The following is a 22,255-nucleotide window of genomic DNA, read 5'->3' as shown; positions in this document are numbered from 1 at the left end:
ACCATGTCCTTGCCCTTGCTACTGCCAGAAAGTTTCCCTGGAAAGCTGTTCCTATAACACTGCATTACCCACCTCTGCTTGTAGACAGAAATACTACAGTGGAGGCAGCAGAAATCCGCCTCGTGAATGGCCCCAGTCGCTGTGCTGGGAGAGTGGAGGTGCTGCATGATGGACAATGGGGCACGGTCTGCGACGACGACTGGAACATCCAGGCTGCCACTGTGGTGTGTCGACAGCTGAACTGCGGCAGAGCTGAGTCAGCCTCCAGGGGGGCTCGCTTTGGGCAAGGCACTGGTCATATCTGGCTGGATGATGTGAACTGTGCTGGGACTGAGGATGCCCTTCACGAGTGCCGAGCCCGTCCATGGGGAATGAATAACTGCAACCACAGAGAAGATGCTGGCGTGGTCTGCTCAGGTCAGTTGAGTTCTGCAAAACAGGACAATCTCTTCTTGGCTGGATTTATCTCCAGTCCAGCCCAGGTCACCATGCAAAGCAGACACTGAGCCCTGTGCCAGGCCGAGGAAGCCAAGATACTCAGTTCATAGCCAACAAATAGAAAGCACACATGGCACCAAGTGAATCTAACATGGGTCTCACCACTCATCTTAACTTGGTTCTCTGGAGGGTCTGACTCCTCATCCTAACCAGACAGGTCTCCATTGGCACTTCTATCTGCTTCACATAATTTCATGGAGATGACACCAACACTGTAGGGTATGAAGCTGGAACTAAACCCTACCTCCATAGCCATGTGAGATAAATTCCTCAGAAAGGGTTGAGGGGTTTATCCTTATTTTGAGCTGAGACAGAGCTGGTTTTCTTCATAGTGTCTGCTATGGTGCTATGCTTTTGCGGGGAGAAAAACCACACATACATTTCTAGATATTGCTGAGTAGTTCTATACAGAGTCAAGGATGTTTTAGTTTTCTCAGCTTCTTGTACTGTCCTGCCAATGAAGAGCTGGAGGGGCACAAGGAGCTGGGAGGGAGCAGAGGCATGACAGCTGACCTCAACTGGCCAAAAGGATATTCCATACTGTATGGAATCATGGAAAGTCTGGAAAAGGTGGGAGTTCATCAGGCTTCCTTCCACTGCTCTGGGACTGGCTGGGTATCAGTTGGTGGGTGATGGGCAATTGCTTGTGCATCACCTGTTACATACAAGTTTGTCAAGGCCAATATCCATTTTTTTCCCCCCTCTTCTTTTTTTCTATCTTCATAAACAGTTCTTATCTCAACCCACAAGTTCTACTTTGTATTTTCCCTAATTTCTCCATCCCACTTAGAAGTGGGGGTGGGAGGACGAGTGACTATGTGTGGTGCTTAGCACACCTTCAGCCAGGGGGAACCTTAGCTATTGGAACTTCCTTCTTCCTTTTTTTTTCTTTTTTTTTTTTTTTTCAGTGATGCAAAGTGACAGATGACAGATACCTTATTTTCTCTTCAACAGAAAACAGCACGTCTCCCCTTGCAGATGACTCCAACACAACAGAAGAAACGCAGATCCGATTGGTGAATGGCCCGAATCGATGTGCTGGCAGAGTGGAGGTGTTTCACAGTGGGCAATGGGGAACAGTGTGTGATGACAGCTGGAATTTAAGGAGTGCTAAGGTGGTGTGTCGGCAGCTGGGCTGTGGCACAGCGATATCAGCTCCAGGCAAGGCTCACTTTGGACGAGGGTCTGATGTCATCTGGCTGGACGATGTGGAGTGCAGTGGTACTGAAGCCAGCCTCTCCCAGTGCAGACTGAATAACTGGGGAAACCATAACTGCAACCATGAGGAAGACGCAGCAGTGGTGTGCTCAGGTGATCATGGGGATGATGCTGGAAGCATGCTCAGGGACACAGAGGTTCTGCACAAGCTTTTCTTGCTTGTGCAAGATGTAGTCAGCTCTGACTTGGTCCCACAGTACCACATTATATGCAGACGTGTCAGATGATGATGTTCTTGAAAGGGGGAATTCATGCATGGTAGAGGTACAGTGACCATAGGTAGCATATTGCATCTCTGTCTATATCTGCTGGAGTGCATGGGCATGCAACGCTCACATACCTTGCACAACCCTTAGTCACTCAGTCCTCTTGCTGCTTGAGGAGCTCACATCACACCCTCTACTCTTCCCTGCAGGCACCAACCCCTTCCAGGTGAGGCTGAGGGACAGCTCAAGCCCCTGTGCAGGGCATGTGGAGGTCCGGTACAATACCACCTGGTACAGCATCTGTGACAAAAGCTGGAGCTCACTGGAGGCAGAGGTGGTCTGCAAGCAGCTGGGCTGTGGACCAGCACAGACTGAAAACGCAGGAATCCGGGTCGGCCAGAATCACAACTATGTCTTTCTGGAGGGTCTGCAATGCCGTGGTGCTGAGACACTCCTCCTGGAGTGCCAGCAGAACAAGATTGGCCCGGGGGCCTGCCAGCATGGCGTGGCAGCTGGTGTGGTGTGCACAGAGCCAAGAGGTGAGTGCCAAAACCCACCATCTGCAGCAGTGGGGAGAGCAGCCCAAGGGCTGGATGCAGCCCTTTCACTTCAAAAGGAGAGGTATAAATGTTGTGGAACATGCCTGTCAGAGCAAGCTTTTCCTTGGTGGACACTGTTTTCTACAAAAAATGAACCCAATTATCACTGGTTGGAGCATCAGAAATGCTTTTCTGATCTTAGAAGAAGCTAGTCTGTCCAGTTTCCTCTTGCAGCTCAGACTTCTCAGCCCTCGAGGACTCTCTGTGCTCTCCTGGCAGCTTTTCTTAAATAGCATAGAGCAGGAATGATGGATGGGGGTCAGATGTAAGGTCTTGTAAGATTACCAGCACAGCAGGACAGAGGAATGTGAAAGCTTTCTCAAAGCCTAATGCCTATCAGATACCCAGGGAGATTATTTTAGGTGAGGTACAAACCACACAAAGGGCAGGCACCACAGCATCACAGGCAGCACAAACTGGATCAGAAAGGGATTAATTGTGGGTTGATACAAAATCTAAGGAAAGCCCTTCTTGGTCACCAAAATGCTGGGGTCTGAGGCTGTTTGGTGTCAGATTTTCTCCCATCTCTGTTCCTGGCTGAAAGTGGAATTCTGATCTGGATTCTCCCTGCAGGTTCTTCATCATCCTGCTCTGCATTGGTAACACTGCTCACCCTGATGGTGATAGTGAGTGGGGTCCTGCTGTGGCTCTACCTGAAGAGCAGTTACGCTGGAGCAGCCCAAGCTGCAGGTGGGTCCCCTCACTTTAGTTCAAGGTCCCTGTCAACCATCCTGAGACAGAATGTGATCTAAGCTGATGCAGCACATAGAGATGGGTTTACGTTTAGGCTCCCAAACCAATAACATCGGCATGTTCCTACCTCTATTTGCTCTGCAGACCTTAGACGTCCCAGGGAGCAAGGTGCCTTTGCAATGCCCTTCCAGACTGGAGGAGCCATTTACCAACCATCTGAAGGACAGTTCCACAAGGATACTGATACAGAGACAACTGAGCTCATCAGAGAAGATGCTCTCTTGTGATGCTGGCACAATCCCTCCTGCAGAAGCAGCACTATCAGCCCACACTGTGGGGTCATCAGCCAAGCTCATTCCTCTATTCCTCCTGCATCGCATTCATCAGAGCAAATGCTTTTTCCCTTAAGCTCCTGCAGAACTGCAAGAAGCCCTCATGCTTTCGAGGAGACTGCAAAGCACCAGCTGATGGGCTGGACATTTATAAGACAGTCAGTACCAATGACTTATACTCAGCCCCAAAACAGCTGTCCAAAGTCTTCTGAACGTTATTTGATCTAGGCCAACTTCAGAGGTTTCCTGATGGCATGCACCAGACAGTAGGACAGCCTGGTGGCCATGCAGCCTAACATCAGGCTGAGCACAGTAGCAGGGAAGCTGAAACAGGACTAAAACTGCTAACAATTTAAAGGAGAAGAGTGCCCCCTACCCTTCCAGCTGCGATGAGCATGAGCTCTGTGCTCCTCTGCAGGGGAGCCAGACAGGGCTGCCTGCTGCCTCCGGCACTGGGTGGCTTCCCTTGACCTAACAAACATAGGCAAACCTCAATTTCTTGGCTATCCCAGGCACAAGATCGTATTCTTGGCTGAGCTAATAGTAGTATTGCCACCAGGTCAAGAAGCAATCCTACCCCTCTGTTTAGCACTGGTGGGGCTGCACCTGGAGTGCTGGATCCAGTTACGGGTCCACTAATACTAGAAAGACATGGACACACTAGAAAGAGTCTAGCGGCACTCAAAAAGGAAGATGTATGAACAAATCCAGGTGTGTACCTGCAAAGGTGCTTTCACAGACACAGAGTGCCCAGTGTGAAAAAACTCAGCTCCAGAAGACATCTGGGACGACCAAGGATAATGTCTCAAATACAACAAGTGCTTCCAAGCAATGGTCTATTGACTATGAATTGTTTAGAGCACTGTCTCAGGTGTTCCAATTAGGCAGCACAAACACTGTGAACTAAGGCAGGTAGAGCCTTCTGTGAAATCCTTAGAGATTTCTGCACTTTGTGGGACATAAAATGGGATCGGGTTACCAAGGGTGACTGGGTACAGAGAGGGAGAAAACATGGTAACACTATGCTTCTTTCAGTCTTCCCAGCTCAAGGCAATATGGGTAGGTTGTTCCTGAACACGTCCAGTCCTACCTCCAACTTTGGAGGGGCTGGTTTCTTTCTAATGCTCATCAGTGCTAATCTGTCTACCAGCTATTTTCACTATTTACAATAGATTACAAACCATATACAGCCAAATAAATTCCTCTTGCCTTACTGCCTTCATTACTTAGACAAATAATGAAGAACAGTGATCTAGAGCAGCATGCAGATACTGGACAGCTACACAGACATGCTATGGGTGCTGCATCTACAAATACAGTGACTGGTTAAGGGACTGAGACACATTAATCAACTGTAACTAAAGGAGGACAGTTCATGGACAAACTCGGTGTCCTTTTTAAATCAAAGCCCTGACATTAGGAGCAATAAGAAAATAATAAACCCCAAGCAAACCTTCTGACACTGGCTTTTCAATCCAAGTAACCTCTCCTCTAGATTTCACATGAAAGCAAACATGATGTCATCACCTGAAGGGTCTGCAGGATATCCAGCTGGCACAGAACCAGAAATAATTTCCTCCAGCAGAAAGGCCATTAGTTTCCCTGTTAACTACTGAGCTGTTAGTTATGCTGTCATCACCTGGTGATGTGTGAATGCAGCATGTGAGAAAAACTTTAATTTAGAAACAAGTGTTTGTTAATAGCCATTCTGGAGATTAAATCACCAGAAAGAAATCTTTCTGAGCTACCATGAGAGCACAGCCCAGTGAGCACCAAACCAGCGACACCTGAGATGCCTTCAGGAACCCCAGACACTGGCATGTGGGATAGAGTCTGTAAAAAGAAAAGGAGCTGGATACCCCAGCTCATTTTTAATGGCCCTAGCAGTTAATTCAACTCCAGGTCTCCATTGATAGCTTGTAAGGCTTGATGTGCTCAATTCAGCTCCACCTACCCAGGCAGCAAATGGCACTGGAGTTATTTTTAGGTGTATGACACAGAAGGGATCTGGCATATACTGCAGTTACAGATGCCCTGCAGAAACATTACAGGCAGCCCCACAGCATGTGCACTCTGGTGCAGGTGATGAACCCCCCACAAGAATAGGCTGTTATGGAACATCTGGGCTGAATCCTGGGGATGGGGAAACATGGATACAGCATGAAGATATGGAGTCTGCGCTGGCATTTCATGAATGTCTATTCCTAGGAAGATGTGTCTCCACTTTAAAGCAATGACTGGGCACAGGTTGTTGCAGCAAGTTCCATCTTCAGACTTTGATCTCCACCTTGTTACTAGGAAAATGCATGGGTCATCAGGGCTGTGAATGCGAATGCATAAAGCACTGAGTATGTTGCACACAGGCTCAGTAGCAACTGGTGAACCAGTCACCAGGATCACCTCAAAAGCCCAAAAGGCAAGCAAGGATTTAAAAGTAGCCTTAAACTAGCAATGATACAAGAGACATCATTAAATAACCATCCTTTAATTAGTGTGCAGAGTGCAGAGGAGTGTACACCTGCTTTCAAACCGTACAAAATGGGGACAGGGTAGGACTGGGATCATGATGAGTCTGAGGGTTGGCACCTCCAGTCCCACAGACTCAGTGTGCAAGAAGGTGACCATGACACCAGGTCCCTCCAAACGGCTCAGATGTGAGGATGGGGCTCTGCTGGTGCCCCCACAAGGGACTTGGGTGTTGCTTTTGCAAGAAAAGGTCTACACACCACCCTTTGCCCAGCAGCAGCTATCAGTCAAAGAGAACAAATTCAGATTTCAGCAGCAGCTCAGGTGGCTCTAGATCTGGGGCTGCCACTGGGGATGTACTGTATAGAAACAAAGAAGACCTAAGGCTGGTTTTCTTCTTTCCTCTTCCTTATAAAGATCCTGCAAACAATTTGTGTATCCCCCCCCCCCCCTTTTCTGCTTCCTACCAGCCTCACCAGAACCATGGCATAAAAAAGAGGGTGTTTCCAACTTGAGATGCCAGGCTCTTTCCTCCAGAGTGGGTGAGGTGAGATAGCTCTTGTGTAGCTCAGCACCTCTTGCCTATCACCTCCAAGAGATGCTCCACAAGCAGCATAATGAGGACAGCACCCTCTCTTCCCTGCTCTGGCTCCCCAAGGTCAACCAAATATTCCCTTGTGCCTCGAGGACAAATCTTAGGAACACACAATTTGCAGCCAGCGGAATGCTGACTCTGCTTTATGCCCACTGGAAGCAGCTTTCTGTACCAGCAAAATGCCTGTGTGGGCCCTGCACAGCAGGGAAGAGGGCGCTGTTGTCATTAACCTAATCATCAGTAGCAGAGTGAAATATGGACGGGACACTTACACTCTAAAAGAAATGTGAGGTGCTTAGGCATTGCTGTTCCCAATCATACTTTACACCAATGCACTTAGTCTCCTCAAAAACTGACAGTTCTGTGTCCTCCTGCTGCAGGACTCAGTGTACCCCTATTACAAGGGATACCCAGGAGCTCCCAGCCCATGCCTTGCACTCAAGGAAAATAGCAACGTGGCTCCAAGCTTAATGCAGACATGCTGATGGAGCCTGTTACAGGGCAAGACTGAGTTATGGGAACTTACAGAGATAACTAGGCAGCTCTCCTTGAAACACTGAAGGGAGGAGAAGCATTCCTCAGTATCAGCTAAATGCAGGACTTCCTACAGTGTTGTCAGAGCTCTGGATGTCATCTCTCAGCTGCACTGCAGCCTTGGCCAGTGCAGCTTGCCTCTGCCAGCCACTATAGCACAAGACTCATAGTGCCACAAGCTTCAGTTTGTACCACCAGCAAGCCTGCAGCCAGCAGCGCCTGAGGACAGCACATTACCTCCCTGCAGGTGAGGGGACAGGAGTCTGCAGCAGCCCCAGCCTGAGGGCTCAGCAACCATCCCTGTGAGATCACTTCATTGGAAGCAGGAGAGAGCAGCGTATGTTAGGGTTTGGCAGAGAGAAGCCATGCAGCAGAGGCCCCAACAGGATGGGGGTCAGGAGAAGACCTGCAGCAGCACCCACATTTTGGCCTCCTCTCCAGATCCCCTGCACATGGCTTACTTGTGTAAGTGGGCCAGCCTGGGGCTGCGTGCATGCTTGCAGCATGCTCACTTCTTGCTTCAGGCTTCTTGGCCTCAAAACACTCATGCTGTGCACGCTACTCTTGTTCAGCCGTCACGGTGCACGCGCTGGTGCTGCAGCAGATTGGAGGGGTGAGCAAAGCCCTTGTCACAGACACTGCACTTGTAGGGGGTTTCGCCTGTGTGCACCTTCTCATGCACTGCCAGGTAGGCCAAGTCCTTGAAGAACTTGTGGCAGAAGCTGCATTTGTAGGGCCTCTCCTGGCTGTGCACGCGGTGGTGCTGCAGCAGCAAGGAGGGGCGTGCAAAGGCTTTCCCACACGCTTCGCATTTATAGGGTCGCTCCCCAGTGTGAGCCCGCTCATGGATCACGAGGTAGGACGACTGCTTGAAGGCCTTCCCGCAGGTTTTGCAGACAAAGGGTCGCTCGCCCGTGTGCACACGTTCATGGGAGGAAAGTGCATTGGACTGCTTGAAACCTTTTCCACAGAGCGGGCAGACGAAGGGGCGGTCACCCGTGTGCACACGCTCATGAACTTTGAGGCTGTGGCCGTAGGTGAACTTCTTACCGCAGACACCGCAGACGTGGGGCTTGTCATCGCAGTGCTGCCTCTGGTGTAGGAGGAGAGCATTGGAAGTGGGGAAATCCTTCCCACAATCTGCGCACTTGAAAGGTTTCTCAGTGCAGTGGGTCAGGGTGTGACGCTGCAGCTCGTAGGGTGTCTTGAAGCTCTTATCACAGCAGGCGCAGTGGAAAGGACGTTCACCTGTGTGAATGCGCCGGTGCTCCTGGAGGTTAGAAGAACGTTTGAAGCGCTTCCCACAGAGCTCGCATCGGAAGGGCCGCTCCTCTGTGTGTACCAAGCGGTGGCTCTTGAAGTCTGAGTGTCTCTTGAAGGAAGCCTCGCAGAGATCGCAGCGGAAAGGCCGCTCCTCATTGTGCACAACCTCGTGGCTGAAGAGCTCCCAAGCACGTTTGAAGGCTTTCTCACACACACCACACTGGAAGGGCTTCTCGTCCACAATCACCTCACGGATCTCAAACTCAGCGGCCCCGCTTGCCCCACGCTTCAGGTGTGGAGGCAGCACCACTGCCGCCTCCTCCAGCTCTCCCACCGTGCTGCCCAGCACCAGCTTGGCCGTGGAGTAAATGCCGTGCTCATCGATCAGTTGCACAAAATCTGGCTTGGGACGAGCATCCCCATGAAGAGGTGGCTCGGGGGAGCAAGACCGAGAAGCTTTTCCCTCCTCTTCTTCCTCTTCGCTGCTCTGTGGCAACATGGGAGCTTTCTCCAACCCATTCTCCCCAAGGTTTTTCTTCCGTCTGAAGTCACTGGACTGGCCCCAGATCAAGCGCAGCTTCTTTCCCCTTGAGGGCCCAGGCTCTTCAGATCTTTCCCCTTCTCCTGGAGACGTTGGGATCAGGCTCGTTTTGGGCTTCAGGTTCAGCCGGTGCTTCCTGCATGGCTGCAACTCCTCAGGTTCCTCTTCCACCCTTTGGCCAGGGCTTTCTGTGCCCTGTGGGATGAGAACACCACGTCCTTGCCAGCACCGTGCTGAACACTGAGGAGAACCAATCCTGTCTTGCTTCAGGGAGCCTTTCTCCATCTGTACTTGGGTTGTATCCTCCTCCGGAGCCTCTTCCTGCTCTTCATCTTCAGGTTCATCTTCAGAAATGCAGACCCGCCGCAGAGAAAATGGAGAATCAGAAGCTGGAGAAGCTGGCTGCTCTTCCATGACTCCAGATGCTGGATGCCAACTCAGACACGAATCTCTGTAAAAATAAGGAAAGGGAGAAGTAAGGCACTGGGGAGCAGAACTACAAAACAAAGGCTATGAAGACAGTGTGGAGGGAGGCAGGTCAGAGCTGAGCCCACGTGCAAGGAGTACAGAGTCTGCAAAACCTGTCAGCAATTTCAGGCTGGCAGGGAGGTGCTAGTGGTGAACAATCAAAAATACTTCTTGGAAACCTTTTAACTCATTAACCTACTGTTAGACACTGCATCAATTCACCCACATAGACCACTTCCAAGTTTACCCATGTCTACTTGACTGGGCTGAGTGGCTGAGAGCCTCACTACTATACCCAGAAGCTGGGAGTTGTACCAGCTACCAGCAGCTTCCAGGCAGGGTATGCAAAGCTCCTCAATCTGTGCTTGGTCTCACTGGGTGTCTGCACAACCCTGCATGCTGTCTGCAACAAGAAGGCACCATTCCGGATGCATTCAGAGGATGCCAGCATGTGCTGACGCCCTTAGACAAAGTCAATCCCAACTTTATCAGCTTCTGTGGATTCAACAACAGCCTGTCTACTTCCACAAGTTTATAGGGCAGTTTTCAGACTGTTTTCTTTCTTTGTACATCTCTTTCTGCTCCATGTTTCTCTGGGCTCCATCCAAACCCTTCACTACCTCCTGTTAAAGGAACTCAGGCAGAATGAGGTTTGTGACATCATTATGTGGCTTGTACAGAGAGCTAGTGTCTCCAATAAGAACAAAGTGACCTTCAGCCTCTGCAATGACCAATGAGGCTGCCAGATTTGGGGCTCAAAGTCACTGTCTCAAAGGCTCTATCAGGAGGAAAGCCTGGGGATGCAGTCACAGACACGTAGGCTGGCTTTGCTGTCCCAACCCAGATGCCACAATGAGATCAGTTTAGACCTGACTGATAAGTGAGAGAAGAAAACAAGGATGAAACATGATCAATCCCTTTGTACAGCTGTAACAACACATGAAATCACACCCTGCAAGTGCATGATGAGTAACTGTTTAAAGTGAGAAGCAATCTGCAAATAGCCAAATTTGAAAGACCCAGTTTCACCTTTAAAGTCATGAGATATCACAATAAGAGGAAGCAGTGGAGAGGATTTCAAGAGCAATCACAGGGATCAACAACCAGAGACTGATGGTGGTGCTGAATCTGTAAGAACTGATAAACTCTGGGCACAAAGATGGAACTTCAGGCAGGCTGAGCTGTAAGCAAACACAATGTTATTAATAACAGAGTGGGTCCATTAATAGTAAGAGCTTAAATGAATAAAAAGTGTTCCAGGAAACAGTGCTTATTGTCTGCTCCTCCCACCCCTGCTGGAGCTCAAGTTACAAAAAAAACCACAAAACAAAACAATTAATTCACAACAGAACTAAGTTTCAATGCAAGATTTGGCTTCACTGCCACAGAGAAAGAATGATCAGTGAGAAGGTGATACACATCTCATACATTTTTCATACACATCTGCAAACAAGAGTGTCATAAAAAGGGGAACAGGGGAAGAAGTGAGGGATAAATGAGACTGGAAATCCTAAAAGACAAAGTGAAGGAAATCCAGGTTAGTTTATGAAGGTAGCAAGTTGAAAAGAGGAGAGAACATAATTGTTAATTAAATGATGAAGAGAAAATATGGAGGGGGATGGAAGAAAAAGGTACCTGTTAAACATATAATGAACAGAAAAGGGTAAAGAAGATGTAAGTTTGAGTAGATCAGATTAGGAGCAAAGGAAACCAGAGAAGGATAAAATGAGAAGAAATCTGAATCTAGCCAAAGTCACCCACTGAGACAGCATCTTCCCATCAGATAACACCTCCAAGGCATTTTAGATTTCTTCCTTAAAAAAGAAGGGATGTGAAGTGTGACATTAATGGGGAATGGAGCTAAGTGAAATGCTGATTTATTCCAGGCCACTGTTAGGTTTCAAATACACAGTTCTGGAGCTGTTCAGTCTTGGTGACACATCTGGATGTTCATGGTGAGAAATCTATGGGGCCACATCAAGCACGTGGTCACACACTTTCATTTTGGGCATGCAGACAGTTAAAGTGGTTTTATTGAAGGAGTAAAACAGAAAGAACCAAGGGCAAAGTGAAAAACTGCAAGGGTTTGTTGAAACATAACTACTAAAGAGGAGAACCACTGGGAAAAGTCAGGTGAACACAGGTGAGGAAAAGCATCAAAATGCAGTTGGAGAGGGGTTTCCAATGCAGGCAGCAAGCAAAATCCTGGTGAAAAGCACTTTGGAGAAGATGGAGCAAAGTTGATTTTCTATGTAAGAGATGGTGAAGTAACAGAGATAATCATGAGGGTGGGCCCATAATCAAGAGCTTGACCCATGGGTCAGATGTGTCCCAGAACAGCTCACAGTGCCCCATGACATCGTGGTGGGGGCTCTTCCCCATCAGGTGGTCCTGCATGCACTCATTGCTTGGAGTCAACCAAACTATGATTCTGTGATTCTATTAATGCTGTCTGAGCTGAAAACACAGCACAGGGAGGTGTATTTTATATATATAATATAGTGCATATATGAATTATATATACATACAATATTTGCAATATCATATTCAGTCAACATAAATACATTTCTCAAATGCAGCGTACAGTTGCAATCAGATATTCAACTCAAAAATCTGATTGCATCTCTTTACCAGACCATTAGAAGAAAAAAATATCCCCCACTTCACAGTCATGCATTATCCATGACATTACTTTTGGCAGTACCCACACTTGAGAATATTCATTATCAAGGATGAAGCACAAGAAGAGTAACATTTTATCAAAAATCTATGATGAACACCTTGAAAAATAAGTTTTGTTACTTGTATGTTACATTATTATATTTGATATTTTATGAAGGCTGTTCCAAAAGTAATACCTCTTGTTTTATTATGTTGGCCTGCAAAGTCAAAGGTGGATGTAGGTGGAATGGTAGTAGAGGTTGAACCTTCCCACCAATATTCCATTACATGCTCTTGCCATGTGACAGATGGCAGCAGAGGGTTTGTCTGACAGAAAAGCATATGACAAAGAACTGCTTAAGAAGCAAAAATGCACCACTGAATTCCTCCATGGGGAAAAAAAGGCACCCATTGACATTCATCAATGCTTGCTGAACATTTATGGAGACCAAACAATGAATGTGAGGACAGCAAGTCAGTGGGTGGTACTTTTCAGCAATGACAACAGCTACAATGTGTGCATTGCATACAACAAGCATGGCAAGAAGGCTCTTGTTCATTGCAGGTCAAAATGCATCACTAACAGTGGTGATTGCATTGAAAAAATATTGTTCAGTAGCTAAGAATCTGCTTTATCTGGTAGTTAATGTACCCGCTATATCTGCCATAGTTTCCATGGACACAGATAGGAGGCATTACTTTCGGAGCGACCTACATATAAGCATCCCAAGACAAGTCATCTTCACTCAGTGTGGCCCAGGCAAGCCAAAGAGTTGGGTGCCTAGGGGCTACTAGATGTAATCTGAAGCTGAGAAGGAACAACCACAGCCTATAGATATAATCAAGGATATATATCAGAGAAAGGATATATAACAGAGACAGAAAAGAACAATTTAAGTTAAAGGATGTTTCTAAGACATGCCTGAAATGGAGAAGAATAACTTATGCTAAAGGACGGTGCTGGAGTAAGTGCAAAGCAACACAAAGCTGTGATAGATGAAATATTTAAGACAAATTAGCTCCAACTATATCTTGGAAGAAACAGCTGTTGTTGTTCTAGTTTGTTTTAATTTTCCTCCTAAATGCAAATGGATCGTTTCAACCCAAACTCTCCCCATATGTTCCTGTTTCCTTCAATACTAACAGAGATCTTTCAGCACAGTACTCCTAAAGGAACACTGTAAGCCAGCATGTCCCAGTCCCTGACCCGCTCTTCTCCCCACTTTACAGCCAACAAACCCCAATCAACCCCAGCATCACTCAGACCCACCCATCTCACTGCATTTCCCCATCCCATTACAACCAGTCCTTCCATATATGTCTAAGTCCAAACCCAGTATCAACATGGGTTTTTACCTCATCTCCCTCCCTGCTTCTACTACAACCAGACCCTTGCAGTATGTAGATGTCTCCTCTCTCAGTATCAATATTAGCCCTTCCTGACCTGCTCTATATTTCATGGCAGCTTGCTGAAGTCCCCAGTGACTGGAAAAGGGAAACATTACTCCAATTTTTAAGAAAGGAAGAAAGGAAGACCTGGGGAACTACAGGCTGGTGAGCCTCACCTCTGTGCCTGGGAATATCATGGAGCAGATCCTCCTAGAAGCTATGTTAAGGCACATACAAGACAAAGAGGTGATTCAAGACAGCCAGCATAGCTTCACTAAGGGCAGATTGTGCTTGACCAACCTGGTGGCCATCTATGATGGAGTGATGGCATCAGTGCATGGAGGAGGGTGATGGATGTCATCTTCCTGGACTTCTGCAAAGCCTTTGACATGGTCCCTCACCACATCCTTCTCTCTAAATTGGGGAGGTTTGGATTTGAAGGACGGACTGTTTGGAGGGTTCAGAATTGGTTGTCTGGACGCAGCCAAAGGGTTGTGATGGTTCTGTGTCAGGGTAGTGCCTCTTAGGGGCTGGTCTTAAGACTGGTGCTGAGTGGGTGCAGGTGATACACTGGAAGGAAGGGAAGCCATCCAGAGAGACCTGGACAGGCTGCAGAAGCAGGTCCATGAAAACCTAATGAGGTTCAACAAGGCCAAGTGCAAGGTGGAGGCATTCAAGGCTAGGCTGGATGTGGCTCTGGGCATCCTGTTCTGGTGGTTGGCACATAGCAGGGGGTTGGAAATAGATTATCATTAAGGTCCTTTTCAACCCAAGCCATTTGGTGATTCTATGATGATTCTTGATACAAAATGCAACCTGTCCCAGTATGCCCCAGTCACACACAGTATCAAAATATACTCTCATCTCATTCCCATACTCATTATAACCAGTCCCTCCAAGAACTTCCCAATCTCTCCTCTGCAGTCCCATGGAAAATCTCTATACGTATTTAAATGTTCCAAACCTCAGTGCAATGCTTAACAAGGAAGAAGGAACAAATATTGTGTGCTTAGTAAGCAGTTTATAAAGTTCTGCAGAAGATCTCCAGTACTGTTTCAGTGTTTCAACTACTGACACGCTGCTTAGCTGGAAAGAAGGAACAGAAATCATATGCTGAATTTGCAGACTGAATTAGGGAACCAAAAACGCTTAACCAAGAGGGAGTAGAATACACTGGAGGATGGACAGCCATACATGACAAGGGACAGGGTTTCTCTGTTTTCATACCCAATGAGAAGGAAGGATGCTACCCTTCCCCCTGCCACACATTCGCAAGTGCTGAATCCCACCTACTCCCATCTCACATACCAATTATGAATACACTTACGAAACATCCCCTTTTTGCAATAAACAAAAAGGATTACAACTCAGTGCCACCTGAATATTACCAGACCAGAGACTATGCTGGAACCAAAGGTGGTGATCCAAATCTTCCTTCCCTGCCTATCTAGTCCTTCTTTTCCTCTCCACTTTGCTCTCTCTCTTTTCATCTTGCATTAGAATGTAACACAAGACATATCATCACAGCTTATCACCAATAAGCTATAGATATATGAATATATACACACTCTGTGTCTTGTGCAAAGTATAGTAAGGCAAAACAAATGAACAATTAATCAACTGTTTGGTGTCACTTCACTTTCCACTTCCCTGAGGGAAGGAAAAAGGGAAAGCTACAGTTTGCACAGCACTGGGAGCAGCATTAGTGGCAGCCCAACAGGAAAAACATGTGGTACAAGCAGAGGCATTAATGTTTTAAACAGATAACCTTGGCATCAGGTCTTTCAATTCAAACATCTGATCCCCCAAAATTAATAATGTGCCACAATATCCCATTTCTGTCATGGCGTGAGGTGGGATTTCTGAAGTTACAATGCATTTGGAAAACAATAAATCATCTCTCTCACCCACAACTGTTTACTCTGCACACACTCAACTTTTACAGTTTAACTCTTTGAGAGCTGAAAAAACATATCATGGACAGCCTGTGCCACCTGGAAGACCATTTAATTTACTAGAAGCAATCCTAAAGAGGACTGACTGCTCCCTCTGAAGGAGCTGCACAAGAACAAAAATCATATGCCTATCCAACAGGAATTGCACAAAAATACTTTGTTAGTTGAAGAACACTCTGAATGCCACATACCTCATGTTTGTGGGGAACCCGGTGCTAAATCATTGGCAGATGTCCTGATTCTGGGTGAGGGTTTCATATGCAGTAAAGCAGCTGCCTCACTGTGACCTATGGAGACTCAACCCCCAGCAGCACCCTCCACATACATGCTGAGGGTACTCCAACAGCCCCAGTATAGACTGAAATGTTAAACAGATAATTCTGCTAAAGCACATATCAATGAATGGAAAACTCTATGTTATACATGGTAAATTGGTTATACTGGACTATTTAAACAGTCTGGGAGATTTTTATGCACACTCACAGGAGTGGAAGTAGTCTTTGATTTGCTTAAAGGACTAAGTATCACAAAACTGGCAGGCAAGGACTATTTGCAAGCCCATCTACTCCTGACTAGCTGAAGTGATAATAGCTCATATTCCTCATGCAAGGCAGCACAAAACCAAGCAATACCAGAAGGAATTAAATCACTACTTTAAACCCCATATCACCCCCAATCAAATGGAGTAGTGGAAATAGAAAATGGTTTATTTCACAAAATGAGTTTAGCTTCACCTACAGAAAATGTCTGACACTACAGTTATATAGATCTGTGACAGTCAAATTACCATCTCCTTATGTTATGCTTATGATGTTTAAAATCTTGCAGTCCACATATCTGAACAGTAGTGGTACTAAACAAAAAATTAAGGTATAATGAATTTATCATTCTTTTTAATGGCATAATCTGGTTGGAATTTTTCACCAATTTTTTCACATGATATAAATAATACAGCATACTACTAACTTGAAGTGGCCTTGAAGGGTAAAGCAAGCAAGTTTTGCAGGTCAAGATTGCATAGATTTCTTCCTAGGTGGAATATAAACATCACAGATAGTCTAGCATGGAAAAGAGAGATGACACTGCCAACCAACATGCGAATGACATTCATTCAGCCTACACAAAAGTCACCTCTGATGACCAAAAAGCACGCAGTACAGAAGCCAATCAGCGACATGCTAATCTATCTCACTGAATTGCAAGCACCAAGCTGATGTGCCCAAATCAGAAGTGTGATGGTCCCCTTCAACTAATGAAGGCAGTCAAACAGGACAAGTCAGCCCAGCTTTTGCCTGAATGGCTTCAGAAGTTTCTATCTACTGGCTGTAAATTAAGTTACTGTCAGCCTGCCACAAGTTAAGTTTTAAGGCATATTTTCTCTGTGATGAAAGAAATATCTGGAGGACACAAGTGGGTACCTGAAGTCAGCTTGAATTTCTGCAACATCTCACATCAGCCTTCTCTGCCTAAGAGGTAACACAGTTCCCATGCTACTCAATCACCTCCTGATAATATTGCCTCTAGTCCATAAAAGCATTCTTGTTAAGGTGGCAGGGATATGTTATATACTGAAGTTCTCTTGTGTAGCCAGCACCCTCCTCCAGAAGAGGATTTAGCTGCTGTCACTAATTCCTCATGCAACCTTCCCTCTGAGACTCCTCTGCAACATCCCCTCCAAACCTTGAACCATTTCTGTGCTGCTTTTCACCTTAATCCCCCTTGTAGATAAATGAAATTTCTCTCCTGCTCCTGTGAGTCTGTCTGATGCTCTGTGTCCAATTTGGATCAGTTGTCTTAGTTCTGTCCTGTGCTTGCTCCCTGTGCACCCATAGCTTCTTCCCAATGAGCTGACCAACACGTCCACTATACATGTCCTTAAATGCTATATGTATTCTTTCCTTGAACATCAGAGACAGCTTTTCCACCCCTCCTTTTACTGCCTGTTCCAATGCCTAACCACTCTTTCTAAGAACACAATTCTCCTAATATTCAACCTCGAACCTCCTTAAGGCCATTACTTCTTACCTTACTTCCACTTACTTACTACCACTACCTCCTGTGACTAATGCACAGAGTTGATGTCATCTGCAACTAGTGCATTTCATTCAATTTTTCTGAGTACCAAAAGGGTTTAAAATCTTATATACACATGAAGTTTAATGAATGTAAGCATCTATTTTTGGAATGCAGAGAGTACATCTTTAACAGCAACGATTAAAAACTCATACATGTAAATACATACTCTGTACCTCATGGTGCGTACCATAGTGGGATGCGAATAAACATTTAACCTCCATCTGACGGAGCTGTAGTAAGCCCCACTATCAACACAGGCCTTTATCCCCATCATAACCCCCACCCCCCCCTCACCTCACCATAACCATACCATCCCTGTATGTCCCACCTCCCCCCATTACCAACAATGGGGCCCTCACCTCATCCCCACCCCCACCTCATCACACCCAGCCCACCCCTATAAGCCCCAACCCCCTCATTACCTACAAGGGCCTTCATCTCCCCCCCTTCCCCATTACACCCAGCCCACCCCTATAGGCCCCAACCCCCTCATTACCTACAAGGGTCTTCATCTCGCCCCCTCCCCCCATTACACCCAGCCCACCCCTATAAGCCCCAACCCCCTCATTACCTACAAGGGCCTTCATCCCGCCCCCTCCCCCCATTACATCCTCAGCCCACCCCTATAGGCCCAACCTGCAATTTACTACAGGACTTCATCTCGCCCCTCCCCTTTTACACCCGCCCACCCTATAGGCCCGCAACCCCTCATTACCTACAAGGTTCTCATCCTCCGCCCTCCCCCATTACACCATCCACCTCATAGGCCCCATCCGCCTCATTACCTACAAAGGGCCTCATTCGCGCCTCCCCCATTACCCCGCCCATCTGATAGCCCAATGCCCTCATTACCTACAAGGGCTTCATGCTCCCCCTTCACCATTTAACCACAAGCCAATCCCCTATAGCCCCAACCTCCCTATTTACCACAAGGTGTCTTCATCTCGGCCCGCTCCCCCAAGTTAACACCCGCCCACCCTATAGGCCCAACCCCGTCATTACCTACATATGGGCCTTCACTCTCGCCCCTCCCCCCATTACAACCAAACCCGCCCAATCTATCCCTAATATCAACACCACCCCCTCTCACCTCACTGCTCTCCCACCCCCACATCACAATCCAGACCCTCCCAATATTCATTTTATAGCTTAAAAACCCCCCATCACTCACCCGGAGGCACCCCAGCCTGGCCCCACCGCCGCCCCCCTCCCCCCCGTGAGTGACGCAACTTCCGTTTGCAGCCAGCTACGCATGCGCAACAAGGGGAAGGCTGAGCATGCGCAGAAGGTAGAGCGGAGCAGGACGAGCTGTAGTCCCAATTTATGCGTTTTAAGTTATTTCCTCAGGTATGTGGGAATCAAATGTTGTTTCTGCATTTAGAATAAGATAAGAATATTTTATTTCAAGGTCTCACTTTAATATTTTATTTCAAGGTCTAATTATATAAGTGAAGCAATTTGTAGTTATTAGTGTGGGAATCAAATGTTGTTTCTGCATTTAGAATAAGATAAGAATATTTTATTTCAAGGTCTCATTATATAAGTGAAGCAATTTGTAGTTATTAGGTAGAAGTCATAGGTACAAAGACTGCAGCTCCTGTCTGTCCAGCTGTCTGAAATAGAACTACTGATTTTTGGTGCTGGACAAATAAGTCCTGAGTAATAAAGGATCCAAAGAGGAGAAGTTAAAATAATTAACAGTATGCCTGTTAATATGCCTAAACTAGTAACAATGTATGTTTTAGTGTTTTGTTGTACGCATTATAAAAATATACAAGTCGTGACATACCTAAGGATGTGCCTAAAGAGATATCGGGAAGGTCTGGAATCACCAACCCCCCCAGAGATACCATCCTGACCAAAAATTATTGAGGATATTTCCAACAGGTAAGAGAAAGCCTAATGGTGAACCTGCTTGAAGGAGGTGCTTTAGGGATGGCGATAGAAGCAGGTTGTGCGCTGTGGAGGAGATCCTTGTGTCTCTATCGGCAGCACCTTGAGGATGGCCTTGTTTTGGTCGGGTCTAGTGGCTGAGATGAGGTAAATCCCTGAGGTGAGGTAAATCCCCTATAGACCTGAGGTGTTGTTTCATATCCTTATGTGGTGGAGGCCAAAACAACACAAACAGTGCTTGAAGTGAGGCTGCAGCCCAATCCCATGCCTCACCAATAAAGAATTTCCTGTAAGATCTGACCAAAATCTCCCTTTTTTTTACTTAAAATCCATTCCTCTTTTGCCCTAGACAAAAAGTTCAATTCAGCCTTAAGCCTTCTGTAATTCCATTATCCCGGATGCTGCAGCAAAAAGTGCTGTGGGAGCTTATGGAGTCTCATTTTTGTTATGTAAATAACCCTTGAAGAACCATAGCATTTCTCCAGCCCTGTGTTTTTCTTTTATTTCTTATTTTTTAATTTATTTATCTTTTTTTCAAGAAGTTCACAACAAGACTGCATTGCTTCCCATTGGCACCAGCCCAGGATGTGGGTTCCCCTACCTCCATTCTGCTTCCCTTACACTTACTGCACCGTTTATGGACCCTCTTCACCTGCCAGCATTCCATGCACACCTTTTTTTTCTCCTCTCAAATTCAAGCTCATATTTCAGGGACCTTTTCAAGATAAGGCCTGGTAGATGCCATACAGACCAGGGGTTGTGGATGGTCACATTTGTCTTCTTGGTGATCTCAGTTCCCATGCTGAGGTATTGGAGTGTGCTGAGGAGGATCTGCTTGAGATCACTGCGCTTCTCTATGAGGTCAGGATGCTGGAAGATGGAGTGGAAACAGAACAGTGGAAAGCCTGAGAGAAAGTATAACAGGGCCTGGGGGTCTTGTTCGTCTGGGGTGGGGGGTTTGTGCTCATTTAGGCAGGGAGCAGCTTGGAGATAAGCCCCACTGGAGCAAGCTCTCACATCAGTCTTCCAAACTAACAACAGATGGGACAAGCTGGGATGGGCAGCAGAAGCAAGGAGACACAGTTTGTTGATTTCTCACTGGAGCAGTGAGAGAAGTTGATGAGACGATCCAACTCTCCATTAACTGGACATACCCCAAGAGGCTTGGTCTGGAGGAGAATCCTCTAAATCCCACATCACATCCCATAGGATGTGCTGGTGGGTGGGAAATCCCAGGTTATCTCAGCCCACTATGGCTGGAGTTTCCTGGGTCTGCCCTGCTCTTCACTGAGCATCCCATCACACCCAGGGCAGGGAGGGAGGTGAAGCAGGAGGTGTTGCCCAAGCTGTGAGATGCATCCTGTACTGCTTCTGATGGGGACAGAGTTACTTTCCCTTCTAGCAGCCCGTGTCATGCTTGAGTTTGGATTTATGATGAAAGCAATGAAATGAAAGCACACAGGTGTCGTCATTGCAGAGCAGGGATTGCACAGAGACAAGGATTCTTCAGCCTCTGATGCTGCAGGAAGAGGATGAGACAGATGAACTCAAAAGATCCAAAGAGATATTCTATACTATATGATGAGCTTGGCAATGGGAGACAAAGAAAAGGAGGAAGGGAGGAACATTTGAAATTATGATGTCTGTCTTTCCCATTAAGCATTATGCAGGATGGAGCCCTGGAAATGGCTGAAAATCTGCCTGCTGGTGAGAAGGAATGTACTAATCCCATATTGTGCTTTGCTTGCATGTGCATCTTTGGCTTTACCTGCTAACCTCTATCTCAACTAATAAATTTTCTTGCCCATTCCTTCTCATTTCTCTTCTCCGTGCTTGATAAGGCATTAGGGCAACAGACCTGTGCAGGTTCTATGGTGAAAAAACAGGAGAAGAAAGCAGCTGCAACCAGCTGGAGCAGGGGGGCTGGGTTTCCAAGTCCAGTTTCTGACTGCTTTCCCTGCAAGAAGTGAATGAGGAAACCAGTCCTTGNTTTTTTTTTTTTTTTTTTAAACTTATAAGTATATATACAAACATTCACTTATACTGCATTTCCTCTCTTCCTTTTTCTTCCTTTCTCTTTCTTTTTTCTTCCATGGACTTCACCTTGTTTCTGCTCTAATGATGAAAAGCCTGTCCCCAAAGAGTGGTCACCCCACCAGCCAACCACCAGCCCCCAGTATAACTGCCCAGTGTGACATTATATGATGTGAGATATCCCTCTGTCCCATTAGGATCAGTTGTCTTGGTTCTGTTCCATTCTAACTCCCTGTGCACCCATAGCTTCTTGCTGAGAAGCTGAAAAGTACTTGGCGTTGTATGATCACCACTCGATGACACCTAAAACACTGGTGTATGACCAACATTATTTTCATCCTAAGTCCACATTACCATACAGCTACTATGAAGAATAGGAACTCTATCCTGGGTAAATCCAGAGCAGGCTGTAATGTCACCTGCACATGAAAACAGCTTGACTTGGCTGACCAGCTGTGTGGCAATGGCTGTAAATGTTGGGATGAAGACCCTAGCTCCTTGCTTTCCTAGGATAAAGCATCAGTGCTGAGCTAATGGGCACAAAGCATATTGCATCAAATCACACAAAAAAAGATAATAATAACTTGTGTTAGGTATCAAGTCTTGTTTGGACATCCCGAAAACAGGAAGTTGTCCACCTGTGTAGGGCCAGTTTGAATCTGTAGGAAGAATGAGAGAGGAAGAGGGGTGAAATCTTCCTTAAGGGGGCAGTTGGTTCTCTATAAGGTGGGGCAAATACACCTATAAACTAAGCATGCACTGTGTAATACCCTTCCCAATGATTTTATGGGTGGTCCCCTTACAAGAATGAATCTCAGTGGAAGTAAATGTTTC

The 22,255-nt window shown here is 46.5% G+C and overlaps 2 protein-coding genes and 1 long non-coding RNA gene across 11 annotated transcripts in view; 2 read left to right on the top strand and 1 right to left on the bottom strand.

Annotated features, from left to right (window-relative positions):
• LOC107325871 (deleted in malignant brain tumors 1 protein-like) overlaps nt 1-5,003 on the top strand; it is a 37,358-nt gene extending 32,355 nt beyond the window's left edge. For 3 of the 7 annotated variants that reach the window (XM_032441114.1, XM_032441115.1, XM_032441117.1), the window contains 5 exons: nt 85-417; nt 1,453-1,809; nt 2,132-2,461; nt 3,095-3,211; nt 3,359-4,768. In XM_032441114.1, coding sequence (XP_032297005.1) covers nt 85-417; nt 1,453-1,809; nt 2,132-2,461; nt 3,095-3,211; nt 3,359-3,501 — 1,280 coding nt within the window. In that variant the 3' untranslated portion in view covers nt 3,502-4,768. Of the gene's footprint in view, nt 1-84; nt 418-1,452; nt 1,810-2,131; nt 2,462-3,094; nt 3,212-3,358 lie in introns of all 7 variants that reach the window. The other 4 variants (XM_032441116.1, XM_032441113.1, XM_015887092.2 and 1 more) reach the window with 3 other exon arrangements.
• Nucleotides 5,004-6,012: 1,009 nt separating this feature from the next.
• Nucleotides 6,013-18,763, bottom strand: LOC107325876 (zinc finger protein 70-like). Of its 3 annotated transcripts, none has more exons than XM_015887106.2 (2): nt 18,666-18,763; nt 6,013-9,396 (listed from the first exon to the last, which is right to left on the bottom strand). In XM_015887106.2, exons 1-2 carry the CDS (start codon nt 18,746-18,748, stop codon nt 7,710-7,712), a joined length of 1,770 nt encoding a protein of 589 aa, XP_015742592.2. In that variant the 5' UTR covers nt 18,749-18,763; the 3' UTR covers nt 6,013-7,709. The 3 variants fall into 3 exon arrangements, with proteins under 3 accessions (XP_015742592.2, XP_015742591.1, XP_015742593.1); XM_015887105.2 differs by lacking the exon at nt 18,666-18,763 and adding an exon at nt 15,610-17,707; XM_015887107.2 differs by lacking the exon at nt 18,666-18,763 and adding an exon at nt 10,443-11,878.
• Nucleotides 18,740-21,197, top strand: LOC107325892. The gene is made up of 3 exons (XR_004305489.1): nt 18,740-18,841; nt 19,240-20,248; nt 21,048-21,197. It is a non-coding gene; the product is annotated as an uncharacterized LOC107325892 (long non-coding RNA).
• The last annotated feature ends 1,058 nt before the right edge of the window (nt 21,198-22,255 follow it).

This window comes from Coturnix japonica, linkage group LGE64, assembly GCF_001577835.2.
Source record: "Coturnix japonica isolate 7356 linkage group LGE64, Coturnix japonica 2.1, whole genome shotgun sequence".
Classification (NCBI taxonomy): domain Eukaryota; kingdom Metazoa; phylum Chordata; class Aves; order Galliformes; family Phasianidae; genus Coturnix; species Coturnix japonica.
This window is presented reverse-complemented; position numbering and strand designations above follow the sequence as displayed.